Here is a 16,033-nt window from a genome sequence, read left to right on the forward strand (position 1 = left end):
CGGGCTGTGTCGGGCCCCGCGCAGCACCGCCCCGTGCCCGCTCCTCTCCCGCGGCCCCTCGCCCCGGCCCCGCCGCCCCCCTCCGCGCGGCCCCGCGTACCGGCAGCCGGGGGGGCCGCGGGGGTCCCCGCTCGGCACGACCCTGAGGGGAGGGCGGGACCCGCCCCCCCCGGGCCGCGGCGCGGGGGCTGCACGGGGACGGGCAGGAGCGGCCGGTCCCGGGGCACGGGCAGCGATGCCGCCACGGCGTCCCCCGTCCCCGCGCGGCGGCACCGCGCTCCGGCATGGAGCGGCCCCGGGGGCGGGCAGGGGCCGGGGGCTCCCCGGGGCCGGGCCCCGTAGGGCGGCGTGGGGGGCTCGGAACGGGGCCGTGCTGCGGTGACCGCGGCCGCGATCCCGCGTGGGCGCTGGCGTGGGGGCCGGAGGATGTCACCGTGCTGCTCGGACCCCTGTGGGCTCCGCTGCTGATGTCCGTGGGCTCCGTGCTGCCCTCGCCCATGCAGGACCCGGTTTGGTCCATCCGATGGCGAAATCTCTTAGTTCAGCGTTGCCACGGCCTGGGCCTCCAGGAGGTGGGCATGGGCTCCAGGGTGTGGCCACCCCCAGATGGCACATCTGGGTTGGCAGCCACACCCTGGTGTCACCTGCCGGGAGAGTCCTCTGCAGCCTCAGCCCCAAACCTTTTCAGTGCCTAAGGAGAGGAAAAAACAGCTTACACAGAGATTGAACTCTGTTTTTTGCAGAAAAGGCCGCAGCATCCTGGGGCAGGAGACGGCTTCTCCCCCTTTTGGGGCTGTGGGGGCTTGGAGAGCAGTTTGAGGCAGGGGTCTGTGGGCAGAAGAGTGCTGAGCTTGTGGGGCATGAGATTCGGGAAGCGCAGACAGCACTGAGAGGGGTGGCAGGGTGAAACACGGGGCTGCCAGAACCGTGGGAAGGCAGAGAGCCAGGGCTTCACGGAGGAAGGCCATGAGGGAGGAAGCTCTTCCTGCAGAGGGGAATCACTCCACTTCTCCACATTATGTTGAACCTTTTCCCACTGTTGCCTCCAGCTAGACTGTGGGTAAAAGAGGTGCTCCAAGAGGCATTTCAGGCTGGGTGATGGTCAGAAAGAGGGGCTGGCACAGCCTGAGACAGGCACATGACCCCAGGTTCATAAAGACCTGCCTTATTTGCATCCTGGTGCAATTAAAAAGAGACAGTTTGAGTAACAGCCTCATCCTGCAGCTGCCTCACCCCATCCCTGCAGGAATCGCACCCCGAGTTGCATGGTGCTGACTGGGAGAGCCCTGCATCCCACCGTCACATCCGCCAGCGTGCCACTGCCCCTGCCCCATTTAATTATAACCTTTAAATTCTTCAGGATGGGATAATTTGCACCAAAAGACTTTAAAAGGTGGTGGTGAAAAATTCTGTGGCTCTCATGTTCCAGGGAAATGGAAAAGTCTGGGGAATGAGGGGCATTCTCCATTAGGGAGTGGAGCTAATCAGGCACCAGTCATGGACTAACTTGAAGAAATGCCAATGGGAATGATCTGTCGCAGCGAAAATAAGATAAAGAGCCCTCACTGGTAATTCCTCAAGGGCCTCGTGCTGCAGGGGGAGCTGGGGGCTCCTTTATCTCCCCTCCATCCTGGAGACACATCCCCCAGGACCCCCCAGCTGTGGGCAGCCCCAGCTGCTGCCTCACCTCAGCATTTCCTGCACAGCACCTTCCTGGCAGCAGGACTCGTGCCGAGCTGCACAGGTCCAAGGGCACCCGTGAGCCCTGAGCGCTCAGGGCAGCCCTGGACATGTGTGTGTGTCCCCTGGGCCACCAGGGCCTGAGCGCTCAGCTCTGACCTGGCCTGCAGTGCTGTTGCTGCTGCTTTTGTCATTACTGCTCCATTTTGTGTCCTTTTATTTTATTTATTTCTCCTCTCCCCACCGTTTTTGGGACAGACTCCACACCATTGCCCCCTCCCTGAGCAGAGGAGGCTAACACAACCATCTGGGCATGGCACACTCTGCTCCTGCCAGGCTGCTGTGGGGGGACCCTGACCCTGCTGGGAATCACATTAGTGCCAGCCATGGTTGAGCAACCAGGCTGGCAGGCGTCTCTGGATGGGCTGGGACCATGGAGCCTTCTCCTCTGGCAGGGTGGTGGCAGCTGGTGGCAGCAAAGGTGGCTTGTAGTTCCTGGCACCAGAAGAAGAGGAATGAGGTGATGCCCCATGTGCTCCATGTCACTTCCATGTCCAGGGCTGGTTCTTCCCTGGACACTTCAGCTTCCACTGGGAAGGGGGGGCTATGACTGCAGAGCCAGGGGATGGATGTCCCATTGGGAGGAACAGCGTGTCCATTCCTATGGGGTCTGGAGATTTCTCATGGAGTTTCTTGGGGCTTTTCTGAAGAGGGAACCTCCGTGCTGCTCCCTCTGAGGTGGGCAGAGCTCACCTGGGTTTGGCTGGTGCAGTGACACTGTGGCGAGGTGTCACCTCTACCTGCAACCCTGGTCCTCCCGCATTCCAGGGGCTGTCCCACTCCAACAACAAGCACTGGCAGCATGGGTGGCAGTGCAGATAGAAGGTGACGGTGTCAGAGTGGCTGCCTTGTCCTTCCTGCTGGCAGTCGGGGACAGGGGATGGTGGGCAGGGAGGCCAAGGGCTGGGGTCACACTCCAGGACGGGGTGCTGCCTGTGTGCAGCCCCTCTTCCCCCCACTGCCCCGGGGACACGGCGCTCCGGAGGGACAGGGGACAGAGTCCCACCTCCTGCGTGAGAAACTGGATCTGTTATGAGCTCGGAGGCTGACATTCTGAACCCAGCTGCTGGGGCCAAAACAAGGCTGCTCCTGCCTCGGGAAGGGAATTTCATGGATTGAGATTTTGGGTGGCTTCCTCTTGGACCATCCAAGGGAGTTTGGGATTGGCCTCTTCCTCCTGATCCGCTCCAGGCCTCGGTGCTGGCTGAAATGTGTATTGCCCATGGTGAGCAGCACAGACAGGAGTCAGCAGGCACACGCTGTCTCTGCTGCCCTCCTCCTCCTCCTCCACATCCCAGGAGAAGCACTGGGCTGGGAGAGCACCGCTGACGGGTGAGAATGTGGGATCACCAGGATAAGGCAGGGAGGAACCATGTTGTGCCTGGGAGCCAAGGGAATAGCTGGCAGCCAAGGCAAGGCCAAAGTGATGGAGGGGAGGAGAATACAGTGGGTGAGCAGAGGTCGGGGTGCCAGGGGAGCCCCAGAAATCAGGTGAGGAGCCCTGCAGAGCTGGCAGGGGTGAGAGGGGTGACTACACAGAGCCCTGGCCCCGCTCCAGCCCTTTTCAATGCAGCACGAGGCTCTGGAGAGTAGCTGGCTGTGGGCAGAACAGGGCCTGCCCCTGCTCCCAGGCTGCCATTCCAGATTCCAGCTCCTTTGGTGTCTGTCCCCCAGCCCTGAGCTTCTCAGGTCCGCCTGGGGGGGGCTCCTAATTATAACAGCAGACAAAGAGCTGGGCTCTGACCGAAGTGCTGCATCTGACAGCCTGTGCCTGGGGATGCTGGAAGTGCTGCTGGCAGTCCTGGCAGTGGCCAGGCTGTGTGGGGGCTCAAGGCCCTCCAGGAGTTGGAGGCTGGAATGGCTAGCAGTGCCCAGCCTCAGGCATCATCCCCAGGCTCCTGGCTGCTGCTGCTCTGCCAGCTGAGAAGCCCCCATGGAGGCTCCAGATGGCCTTGGCTTGGGCAGGACAAGGGTGGCCAAGGAAGGTGCAGTTGGGAGCAGAGGTGGGGCAGGAGCATGGAGGGGGCTGAGGCAAGGAAGGACACAGGGGCTGAGCCAGCCCCACATCTCCCACAGGCACCGAGTGGGCAGGAGTGTGTCCCAGTGTGTCCCAGGGTGTCCCAGCATGTCCCAGCGTGTGCCCCAGGGGCATTCCCGTGCTTCTCCTCCATCTCTGCAGCAGGAGCTTGGGCTTTGCCAGAGCTCTGCCGTGTGCAGAACGGAAGGTGCCACCTCTGCGGCAGCTGTGCTCAAACGAAGCTGCTATTATAGCACTGGCCAGGGCACACGTACACACAGCTGCCTGCCAGGAGGACATCTGCCTCTGCTCACCCTTCCATTTGGCCTCAGTCCTGCCCTTTGAGGCCCTTCACGTTCCCCCTGGGAAGTTTTTGGTGCGCTGGCTGTGCTGGAACTCAACCAGGTGTCCCCCAGCTCTGGGATGCTGCTGGTTCGGGTCTGGGTACCTCATCCCCTGGTGCAGGATGCAGCACGGTGCCAGCTTCCCACTGGTGCCCCTGATATCCCACCCTGACGAGTCATTGTGGGAGCTGCAGGGTGGCAGCTGGGACAAAGTCATCGGGGGACACGGGGATTTCCCCTTTTCGTCTCCAGGCAGCTGGGGACAGGCAGGGACCTGCCATCTCTTGGAGACCCTGACAGAATGTGACAATGCAGCCCGAGTGAGTGGGTTCCCGCTCTGGAGGGTGACAAGGCTGGTGACAGCTCCCCCAGGACGTTCACAGCTGCAGGTATTGGTGTCCCAGCGCTGTCACAGAACTGGTGTGAGGAGCGGTGATAACACCACAGGCACCCCCGAGCCACGGAGGGCCCAGGCCGCCCACGTCCCCGGGAATGGCCCCGCTGCGGGGCGAGGGTCCCGACTACAGCATGTCGGCAGAATCTCCGGCTCAGGTTGTGCCGTGCTGGATACGGCATCTCCATGGAAACCCCCGGCTCGGGCGGTGCGGGCTTGGGAGATGCCATCTCCACGGAAACCGCTGCGGCGCCCGGATGCGGCCGGGATGCGCCGGGCACCGGGTACCGCGGCGGGAGGAGCGGGGTTAGCGCGGCCCTGCTGCGGGGCGATGGAGGCTGGGAGACTCGGGGAGCAGGGACCTCTCCTGTACACGGGACGTGTTGGAGAGAGCATTTCTGAGCCTGACGTTCCAACCCCAGACTTGCCTCCCCTGTCCTGTTTGTCCCGCACTGTGCCAGGCTGAGCCTCTCGCCTCCGTCCGGTCGGGAGGCGGTGCTCAGACCCTCTCGCACCCGGGCAGTGGAGCTCGGGCCCATGCTGGGGGGTGCCGTTTCCAGCCCCTGGGGGCTGGAGGTGTTCAGGGACGTGGGCATTCCCTGATCCCAATGGGCAAAGGTATAGGACCCCAGGGATCCAGCCCAGGGATCCAGGGGGGCTCCCTGACGGCCTCAGTGCTCGCATTCACATCCTGAGCTTGGGAAGCCAGAGGGACAAGATTTCAGCTGCAGAAACAGCCCAGACGAAATATTTTACAGGTTATTTATAGCCTGCATTTAAAAAAGATAACAAAAAAGAAACAAAAAAACCCCAACCCCCCAAAAAAAACAGCGACCAAAAGCCTTTTGTTTGTTGATTTTAAATCTGCCTTTTACTCCATCCCGCTCCCTCTGGCCTCCCGGGACGCGGGGTGCGGGAGCCCGGCTGCAGCGGCAGCTCCCGGCGCTGGAGCGGCCCTTGCTCTCGGGTGGGTCCCTGCCCCGGGGACCTCGCGGTGGCCGTGCCCGTCCCCAGCCCCGCGGCAGCGCCGCCGGCCCTGCCCGCTGCCCGTGTGCCCGCCAGGCCGGGCGGCCCCGGGCCCGGATTAGCCCCCGCTCCCCGCTGGCACCGGGAGCAGCTCGGCCGCCCTTGCCGCGGCTCGCTGCTCCGTAAGCCCGGCTTTGACGTAGCCCGGAAAGTAGGCCAGTAAGAGCAACCGCAGCTCGCGGCTCTCGGGGGACGCGGCGCTCGGGCTGCCGAGGGAGGGCTGCGTGCTCGCACCGCGGCTCCGGGGCTCCCGGGGCCCACGCGGTGGCCGCCGACAACGGGGCTTTGTCCAGGCTCCCCTCCGCTCGCACCCTGTGTGGCAGCCCGCGGCCGGCCCTGCTGTCACGGCGAGAGCGACGATCAGGCAGGGGAAGTCCCCGCAGGGAGCCACCCCAGCCCGCAGCCGTGCCAGGCTCCCCGGCCCGTTTCTGTGCCCTTGCAAAGGGCTCTCGTCCCCTTCCCTGCCGACCTGCGAGGCAGCAAGCGGGCATCCCTGGCATCCCCCTTTCCTGCGGCAGACCTGGGATGGGTTATTAAGTGAAAAACCCCAAGCCGCTGTGCCCAGTAAAACCATTTCTGCAGAGAAGTCAGAGGGCCAAGTGTTGCCTCGATGTGGGGGCTCCGGAGAAGCCTGTGCTGCAGCAGGAGCCTGGAGGGGCGGGGATGACAGCACCAGTGGTCACCCTGCACCAGGGTCCCTCCTATGCTACCCGGCAGCTCATGCTAATGCTGTCCCCGTTTATTTTTGAAGCATCTCTGGATACTGGAAGCCCCAGTTCAAGCCAGTCCAGTCCACTGCTGCCGTTCCTCACAGGATGAGGCAGCTCCAGATGTGTGGCTACAGCTGTTCCCTCCCACGCCGAGCATCACCCCCACTGAGGCTGCCAGACCCACCAGCTCTGTGTGACGCGGGGATCCATTCAGGGATCTGCACCTCAGCAGGTCTTGTCGCTGCTCCAGGTGATCCAGCTTGTGACAACTGCAGCCCTGCTTGCTCCAGGTCTGAGCTGGTGTTGCACCTGCTGGCCTCGGTCCTCTGCAGGACCTGAGCACTGCCCTGGTGCCGCCACCTCCCCGGGCCTGGAGGGAGCGTCGCATCGGATCTGGGGAGGTCCCAGTTCAGGCTGGGGCAGGGCCAGACCTTGGGGGCAGTGCTCCCGTTTTCAGGGACTCAGGTGACACCACGCACGGCAGCAGCATCCCTTGCCGTGGGGTGGGCCAGATTCGGGGGCTGAAGGCAGGTGGGGGGTTCCCCCTCCCTGCAGGGAGGCGAACAGCAGGACAGCACCCCGCAGGTCCCGCTGAGCCCGAACCAGCTCTGCTGTAACAGGACCCCCAGACCCTGAACATCCCGGGGCTGGAGCCGAGGAGGCGGGCTGGGTGCTGGAACAGCCCATCGTGTCCAGCCAAACACTGGCCGGGCTGGGGAGGAGGAAGGCAGAGCCATTGGCCAGGGCAGGCGAGGGAGGGCCCCTGCAAGAGGGACAGGGACAGCGGTGCCGCAGGGATCTCCTGTCCCGGGGGGCTGGGGGCGGCTCTGGGGGACTGCAGGCCGGTGGAGGCGCTGGCAGGGGACGCTGCCTCCCCCTCTTCAGCACGCTTCACCTTTTATTAAAACAAACACGACACCCCCCGGCCTTCACGACACCTCCGAGGCAAAGGTTTCCCATGGCAGAGGGACGCAGGCTCTGCTGGGGCCACCAGCCTCGCCAGGGGCTCTCGGCGTCACGGCACGAAAATGCTCTGCGCTCCCTTTCCTTTCTTCTCCCCCCGCCAAGCAACACAAGCGTGGCCCCATCACGGGCCAGCGCCCTCTGACTCCCGGGCCCCGGGTGCCGCAGCGGCCAGAGGCACTCGGGATGGGCCACACCTGCCCCACGTCAGCTCCCAGTGCCCTCCCAGCCTAGCAAGGGCCCTGCGGGAGTCTCGGATACCCGCAGCCAGCACGGAGGGTGCCCGCGCCCCGACCCCACAGCACGATCCCGGTTCCTGCCGTGACCCAGCTGCAGAGAAGGGCGGCCCTGGGTTCAGGCCGTGCCCGGGCCGGGCTGCAGTGCCAAGGTGGGAGGAGGCGTCCTTGGCACCAGGGACGTTTCCTGGGATCGGCAGCAGCTCCAGCTCCTGAGCTGGGGCCGGGAAGTGTTTCTCCAACTGGTGCTGAGCACAGGCCACGTTGTAAGTCGGGGGAGAGGCCTGGAGGGGTCCCTGCCCAGTCCGTAAGGCTCTGGCACATCCCTCGCGTGTACTGAATGCACCGACCACCCCGAGAGGCACCTCACTGTCACACTGAGGGCTTGAAGATGGGCAGCAGGAGTGGGGGCTGCCCGTGGACAGAGCCAGCCCCCAGCACGTGCAGAGCAGCAGAAGCTCCTGTCAGAGCCATTGCCAGGTGATCAGGTTTATTAGGGCTGAGCAGGTACTTTGGGAGTGCAGGTGGGATCTGAGAAACACTCCTGAGGCCAGGCTCAGCATGACAAGGTGGGGAGAAAGCCCCTTTGGCCAAGATTTAAAGATCTATATAGGTACAAAAATGGGGATATAAAAGACAAAGGACAGGATGTTGGCAGCTATTTCAGTCCCTCACCATGCTCCTAGATGTGCCCCACTATGAGCTCCTGACCAAGCTCTCACCCTCAACTCAGCCAAAGCACCTGACCCTGCATGGACCCCAAGGAGAGAATGGAGGGCCCAACCTAGCCCTGGACACTGCCAAGGCATCCATGCAGACAGCACAGGAAGGGCAGCCCTGGGTTTTATTGCAGAGAAAGAGGTAGAAGAAGGAACTGGAGAGAACCAGGAGCTGCTGCTGCTGCTGCTCCTGGTTCCTCCGCTCACTCCAGTTTGAGCCTCCAGGCTGCAGACACAGAGCTACGGTGCTCTGCTGCGCTGGGGCTGTGCCTTCTCCCCAGGCACAGCCTTCCCCCTGGACACAGCCTTCCCCTTGGACACACCCTTCCCTCTGGACACAGCCTTCCCTCTGGACACAGCCTTCTCCCCAGGCACAGCCTTCCCCTTTGACACAGCCTTCCCTCTGGACACAGCCTTCTCCCCAGGCACAGCCTTCCCCTTTGACACAGCCTTCCCCCTGGACACAGCCTTCTTCCCGGGCCCAGCCTTCCTCCTGGGCATGGCCTCCCCCTCAGGCCTGGCCTCACTGCCAGGGGCCGTGTCGGGGACGTCCTCGGCCGAGATGGGCTGGATGATGTGGCCGGTGCGGGTGATGACTCGAGGGGCTGTCAGCTTCTGGAAGGCTCGCTGAGTGTTCCACGTGGGGCCCACGGGCGTCCGCATGCTCTGCTCAAACTGCTGGTGCCGCTCGAAGGGGAAGGGCAGCTCGCTGACCTGTGGGGACACCACAGAGGTTATGGCCCTGAGCCACCCAGCCCAGCTTTTCCAGCCCATGCTGCTCCCAATGCTCACTGCTTCCCACTTGTCCAGGACCCACTCACACTCTGCTTCCCCTTCCGCTGCCAGCAGAGCCCAAGAGGGCTGGAACAACCACCGCCACCAGGGGAGCAGCCCTGTACATCCCTCCTCCTTCAGTTCTGAGCTGTTTAAGCTGGAGGCTAAACTTGGGGCAGGGATTACAGGCAGGGATTGTGAACGTTTTGGGAAGGGATCACAGGAACGCCCCAGGCTTGCCCAGGTGCTGGAGCTCTCATGGAGACCAGGCGTGCCCCACCTGATGTGCTGCCGCGTGGATGTTGCGCTTCTCGCTCATGATGACGTGGGGCAGGTGCTGGTCCTTCCGCGGAGGCGCCAGCGGCGGCTTGATCAGGAACCTGCGGGCAAGGGAGGGGTCAGGGCTGGCACGGGGCTGGGCGCAACCCTGAGCTCTCCCCCACTCACTCACCTCTTGACCTTCCTGGCGCTGGGTTTCAGGCCTGTGCCGCCCCACTCGCCCCAGCCTGGCAGCACCAGGTTCACCGGCTGCGGCTTCCCCGCCTCCTCTGCCTTGCGCTTCTCCCGGCGGAAATCAGCGACCACATCATCCCCAGCAAAGGCCTCCGTGATCATCCCGCGCTGCTCGATGCCGCCCTCCTGCACGAGGACAAGACTCAGTGGCTTTAACAGTTCCTGGGGGAATTCGGAGAGACTGGGACAAATTGGAAAGCACTGGGAGAGGGTTTGTGCGTACTGGGGAGAGTGGGAAGGGGGTGCAAGTTCCTGGGCATTACTGGGGGGGGTTTGGGGTGTACTATAAGGGGGTTTAGGAGTACTGGGAGTTACTAGTTTGGGTCTTCTAATTACTGGGAGGATGTTTAGAGTAACTGGTTTGGGGTTACTGGGAGTCACTGAAAGGAGGTTTGGGTTACTGGAAGGGAGTTTAGGGTTACCAGGAGAGGGTTTGAGGTTACTGGGACTTACAGGTTTGGGCATTACTGGATGGGTGTTTTGGGTGCTGGGGAGCATGGGGAGGCACGTCCCACTCACCTCCTCCTCCAGGACTACAGGCAGGCTGGGGCAGTCCATCTCCTGGGGCTTCCCATCCAGCACAGCCTCCAAGCTGATCATCTTCCTCTTGGCTGGTGCTTTCTTGGTATGTCTGTCCCCAGCTCTGCCTTCCTCCTGCTGCTGTGCTCGCTTCCCTGCTCTCAGGGTTACCAGCTTCTCCTGCTCTTCCACAAGCTCGTCCTTAGCCAGACTCTCCACATCCTCCACGGTCTGCACGCGGCGCAGCTGCTCCGAGAGCAGGAGCTGTTCCTGGGGCTGAGGGGGAGGCTCTGGCCCTGTGCCCACCAGCTCCTCAGCACAGACTGGGGGGACTGGGCTGTCCCCCAGCTCCTCAGCACAGACTGGGGGGACTGGGCTGTCCCCCAGCTCCTCAGCACAGACTGGGGGGACTGCGCTGTCCCTGGGCTGCTCAGCACCAATCTCAGTCTCATCAGCACCTACATGTTGAGGGTAGAAATGGTCACTCCACAGGGCAGAGAGTAAGGACAGATGTGTGAAATCAGCCAAAAACCGTCCTCAGATTCCCCTCCCTTTGTCCAGCTCCCAGCACTCCCAGCCCACCCAGCTCTGGGCCTCGAGCTCCTCACCATGGTCTCTACCCTGCCCCTTGGGGCTCCCTGCCCGCTCCCGTCGCTTCTGCTCGAAGTCTTGCAGCAGAGCTTCTTCTTCTGACAGCTCCTCTTCCTCCTCCTGCATCTCGTCCTTGCTCTCCACAGCACCAGGCACTCTGTCATCTCTTGGACCCTCCTGTGCCTCAGGCTCTGGGGCCGGGCCACTGGGCTTGCCCAGCATCCAGGGATTAGCCCCACTGGGCATGGGCAAGGCCGTGGTGTCCGTGTCCTCCTCGGGCACCTCACACAGCTCCTCCTCGGGGGGCTCCACCCGCACCTTCTGCATCAGCTCCTTGTTCCTGGCCAGCTGCTCCTGCATGGCCTTGCGGGCCTGGGAGGCACCGAGAAGCTCTAACATAGGACACAGAAAACATTCCCAACCTTCCCTGCCCACCTCAGCCTACCCCCCTTCCCCAAGCAATGCTGAACACCCTCTCATGGCATTCCAATATATAAATGGGATTATAAGAGATAGAGAGACTTTATACCGCGGCTTGGAGGGACAGGACAAGGGGGAATGGCAGCACACTGACAGAAGGCAGGGATAGACAGGATATTGGGAAGAAATTCTTTCCTGTGAGGGTGGGGAAGCCCAGGTAGAGATTGCTCAGAGAAGGTGTGGCTGCCCCATCCCCAGAAATGTTCAAGGCCAGGTTGGCCAGGGGGTGGAACTGGATGGGCTTTAAGGTCCTTTCTCACCAAACCTTTCTGTGGTTCCACCTTACCTCGAGGTCATACTTGGCCATAATGGCCCTGGATCGGGCCCATTTTCCCTTGTTCTGGTGCTTAAGGCTCATCCGCTCCTGGGGGAAGAGAAGCATCACACAGAGCTCCCCCAGGAGCAGGGCCCTCCTGAGGGGTGAGGCAGAGGTGCCAATGCAGCACCTGCATCCTGAGCTGCTCCAGCTCCTCCAGCCGTGCCAAGGCGGCCGCAGGGTCCGATTTGTGCAGCTGCTCAAACTCCTTCAGGGCCTGGCGCCTCCGGCTCTTCTTGAGCACGCGGTGGTACCTGCGGCACAGGGAGGCTCAGAGCCGGGCAGGACACGGGTGAGGCAGGGCTGCCCTGCCCTCCCAGCGTGCCCAGCCCAGCTCAGAGCCAGGCAGGGCCGCCCTGCCCTCCCAGCGTGCCCAGCCCAGCTCAGAGCCAGGCAGGGCCGCCCTGCCCTCCCAGCGTGCCCAGCCCAGCTCAGAGCCAGGCAGGGCCGCCCTGCCCTCCCAGCGCACCCAGCCCAGCTCAGGCACAGCCTCACTTCTTGCTCTTGATCCGCTTTGCTCGCCGAGCCTTGGCCTCATAGTAGGACTGCACTGCCCGGGCCTTCTGCAGCTCTGCCCGCCGGCGCCGGGCCTGCCAGGGGCATGGGGTGAGGGATGGGGAGCACAGGGTGAGGCATGGGGCCAAGGAAGAGTTCCCCAGAGCCAGGCCCCAAGGGGGTGAAGCCTCACCTCCTCCAAGCTCATGGCCTGCACTGAGGCCATCTCCTCAGGTGTCAGCAGCGGGTCTGTGATGGGCTGCTGTGTCTTGTGGAGCAACCCAAAGATCTCCTGCTCCAGCGGAGTTCGGGCCTGTTGGGACATGGCAAGAGGATGAGGAGAACTGCAAGGGCCAGTGCTCCCCTGGATGTCCCCATCCATTCTCACTGCCCCCAAGCTGGTCTGTGGAAGGCCCAGAGAAGTGTCCCCCTGCCTTGGGGGACTGAGTGGTCACAGCCCCACTCGCAGGTCCCACACCACAGCCCTTGGGCACTCTCCCAGCCACATGGCCAGGTGAGAGCAGGCAGAATTCCTCCCTCATTAGAAAAATGGCCTCCTAGCAGCCAGGCAGTGCTGACCAGGAGGCACCACACAAGAAGCAAGGAGCAGGAGTTCCAGGCCACACAATGCCATGTCCCTGCAAAACAGAAAGGGACTTTTGGGCAGATCAGTGTGAGTGACAGGTTTGTTGGGAGTTCAGCAGGGGCTGACCCTCCCTCACCTGGGCATTTGACAACTCCCAGGGATAGCAGTGGATTCCTGCCAGCAGCAAAACCCAACAGGAACTTGCATTCAAACCCAAACACATCCCTCTTTTGTAAGGAGTGTTTCCAGACATGCAGGATTTGGCAAACCAATCCCTCAGTCTCAGCACTTGTGGCCAAGGTATACTTCCATGTGCCTGGCGCTGAGAGGCTACAAGGAGGAGAAAGGACAGAGCAAGCTCCAAACCCTCTCACCTGGCTTGTCCCAGATGGAATTTACACACCTGTGAGACGAACACTGACTGCTCTCCCAACCTTCCCAAGCCCAGCCGGCACCTGCCCAGTGTCACCGCTGGGCTGGGCCTGCCACCACTGCCCCCAGCACAGCCAGGGGACATCGACCTGCCCCAGCTGCTCCCCCAGAGCCACCCAGGCTGTGACCCGCAGAGGGCACCTTCCACGCCGAGGTGGCTCTCTCCAGAGGGGTGACGGTGGCGATGTCCTGCCGCAGGGGGAACACCAGCTGCTCCGCGCGCCGGTTCTGCAGCACCACCTGCTGCCACTTGCCCACGTCCTTCGAGGTGGTCACGTAGGCGGCCTCCCTCACCACCTGGGGGGAGCAGGACGGGCAGAGAAAGGTGATGCCGGCATCAGGGAGGAGCACGGCGGTCCTGGGGGCTCAGCTTGGGCCCCCTTGGCTCCCTGCACTCACCCTCTTGGCCTCCTCTTTGCTCAGTGGCAGCTCCACCGCCGCCTTCCGCTTCACTCTGGCCAGCTCCTTCCTCACGCTGCCCAGCGTGGATTTGGGATGAATGGGCTGCAGCAGCTCCGACAGGACCAGCTTTTCCCCCGCACCTATGCACAGGTGTGGCACTGCCAGGTGAGGGAGCTGTCCCAGCCCTCACATCTGGGATGGCTCTCGGTGGGCAGCGCCATCCCAGCTCCCCGAGCCCTGCCCAGCTCCCTGCCTCACCTTTGCAGGTGACATTGAACTCAGACACCTGCCCGCTCGCCTCCGAGCGCTCCGCCAGTTTCCGCCTGCGAGAGAGAGACAGAAAGGAACCCCAAAGGTTCCTCGTATTCCCCGGCTGCTCTGGAGGGTTTGAGGCCGGTGCCGAGGGCAGGGGCGAGGAACCATCCCCCCTGCCCCCCCTTCCCGTGCAGCCTCCCGGGATGCGGCTGCTGCAGGAGCCCCCGGGCCGAAAGGCGGGGCGCCCGTACCCCCCACTCACCGCTTCCGTCCGGACAAGGCGCTGATGGCCTCCAGGAGCTGCCGGTGCCGCCGCTCGCCATCCTCCTGCCACACAGCACACGCGGTCACACACCCAGCCCGGCAGAGCGCGGGGGTGGCCCCAGCGCTCACTCCCCCGTGCTCCTCGGGGCCCCCACGGCACCGCCCGGCCGGGCCCCGGGCCCGACATCCTCGGCCCGATACCCCCGGCCAGGCCACGCCGTCCCCCGCTGCGCCCATCCCGGCCAGAAGAGCGCGCGGAGCCCCGCAGAGTGCGGCGGAGGCCGCCCGGAGAGCCCGTCGCACTCCCTCCGGCCCCGCTCACCCCCTCCTCGCTCTCGCTGCCGCTCCCCGCCGCCGCCGCCGCCGGGTCCTCCTCCGCCATGGCCCCGCACGCCGGTACTGCCGCAAAGCGCCACCGAGTGTCGCGCCGAGCCCTCGCGGCCTGCCGCAAAGCGCGCCACGATGACGTCCAGGTAGCCATGGCAGCGGGTCCGGCGGGCGGGGTGGGAGAACCGGAGGGGCCCGAGGGAGCCCGGGAGGGAGCGGGGCACGGACAGCGCCGTGCCGGCCTCGGGCGGCGCTCCGGGGGCTCCGGGACGGCTCTGGCGCTCCCGGGACGCCCCCGGCTTGCCGGGCAGCGGGAGGCGGCGGTGCCACCGCGGGCCAGAGCAGCTCTGAAGGTCTTCGCTCCGTCCGTGACCCTCGTCGGTCCCGCCGGCCCCAGGGATTGCCGGATTCGCTGTTTTCCCCTGGGACGCGCCAGTGGGCTCGGGGACGGAGCTGCCGCACCTACGGTTCCTCCCGCCCGGCCGGACCCGGCTCCTGGGAGCATTTTTAGGGTTGATGGGATCCTAAGGATCGTTGGAGCAAATACACGGAGTTCTCAGCCACGAAGCGGTGTCAGTGTCTGTCACTGCGCCCGCAGCATCCGTCCTGCTCGTCCTCTTCGTCGTTCTTCTCCTCCGTCCCGAGCTGGGCGCACAGGGCGCTCGGGGCAGCAGGGAGAGGGATAACGAGCTGTTCCCGTCTGCTCCTGTCTCCATAGCAACAACCGCGGGAAAAGTTCTGTATTTCCCCTCGGGTTTGACGCTCCGGGCCCTGCCTTTGCTGGCAGCCACGTGCCCAGCGGGAGCGCAGTGTGCGGGATTCCAGAGGGGGCTGCCGGAGGTGGGATGCCAGGGGAGGGATGCCCCGAGGTGGGATTCCGGGATCGATGGGATGCCGGTGGCAGGATGCTGGCGATGGGATCCTGGGGGGATCCCCGAACCCAGCCCCACGGTCTGGGTGTGGAAAACCGTGGGAAAACTACTGTGCGAAATGTGGGAATGTGCGGACGGGGTGGGAGGGGCGGAGAACCCACGGCGGGAGCATCCCGTGCGTTCCCCGCGGCGCTGGGGCTCGGAAGCCCGGTGCTTGTTGGCATCCGGTGAGAGAAAACGAAAAAGAGGAACGGAGGGCGGCGCCGGTAGTGCCCGCCGGGGACTGCACCAGGAGGTCTGGCGGGAGACGCGGGGGTGGGCGGGCCGGGCCGGGCCGGGGCAAGCCGAACCAAACCGGAGCGCTTTCCTTCCCCCCTTCTCTCCCCACCACCCCCCCGGGCCCGGCCCCACCGGAGCCCCCGACCCCGGCCCCGCCCCCACCACGTGCCGCGCCCCGCCCTTGCCCCGCCCTCACTTGTCCGCACCGGGGGCGGGGCCAACGGCGCGGAGTGGCAGCCCGTAAGGCCAATGGGCCGGCGAGAAGCGGCGGGGAGGGACGAGTTCCTGCGAAGTGACAGCGCCGGTGACCAATGGAGTGGCGAGAAGCCGCGCGGTGGGCGGATCTGCGTCGGACTGACAGCGCACGCGCCCAATGGGAAGGCGGGAAGCGGCAGGGCGGGGCGGAGGGCGCGGCGGGACCAATGGCGGCGGCGGCCCCGCCCCGTTCGGGCGCGGGGCGTGGCGGCCCCTCCCGGCGCGGTGGGAGCGACCGGCGCGGCCCGAGCGGCACCGGCACCTGGTGAGCGGCGGCGCGGGCTCCTCCCGTCCTCTTCCCTCCCTTGCCGTCCTCTCCCGTCTCCTCTCTAACCTTCCCTTCCGCTCTCTCCCCGCCGGCTCCCGGCACGCCCGCACAGCCGGGGCTGCCCTGCCCTGCCCTGTGCGGCCCGGCCCTGCCGCGTCCCCTCCCGCTGCGGAGCCGCCCAGCCGAGGGTCTTCCTGCCGCGCCCCTCGCCCCCTCCCTGGTGGATTCCCGCGGCAACGCCCCTCCCGGGCGCGGG

At 64.6% G+C, this 16,033-nt stretch overlaps 1 protein-coding gene across 1 annotated transcript; it reads right to left on the minus strand.

Annotated features, from left to right (window-relative positions):
* Positions 1–7,707: 7,707 nt before the first annotated feature.
* Positions 7,708–14,257, minus strand: UTP14A (UTP14A small subunit processome component). Its single transcript, XM_058032698.1, has 14 exons — positions 14,099–14,257; positions 13,775–13,839; positions 13,516–13,580; positions 13,255–13,397; positions 12,997–13,152; positions 12,031–12,150; positions 11,838–11,932; positions 11,473–11,596; positions 11,313–11,390; positions 10,564–10,918; positions 9,956–10,413; positions 9,375–9,562; positions 9,204–9,303; positions 7,708–8,863 (listed from the first exon to the last, which is right to left on the minus strand). The coding sequence occupies exons 1-14, from the start codon at positions 14,255–14,257 to the stop codon at positions 8,390–8,392; spliced, it is 2,580 nt and encodes an 859-aa protein (XP_057888681.1). The 3' UTR covers positions 7,708–8,389.
* Between the last annotated feature and the right edge of the window lie 1,776 nt (positions 14,258–16,033).

The sequence above is a fragment of the Melospiza georgiana genome, chromosome 12 (assembly GCF_028018845.1).
Source record: "Melospiza georgiana isolate bMelGeo1 chromosome 12, bMelGeo1.pri, whole genome shotgun sequence".
In the NCBI taxonomy this organism is placed as follows: Eukaryota; Metazoa; Chordata; class Aves; order Passeriformes; family Passerellidae; genus Melospiza; species Melospiza georgiana.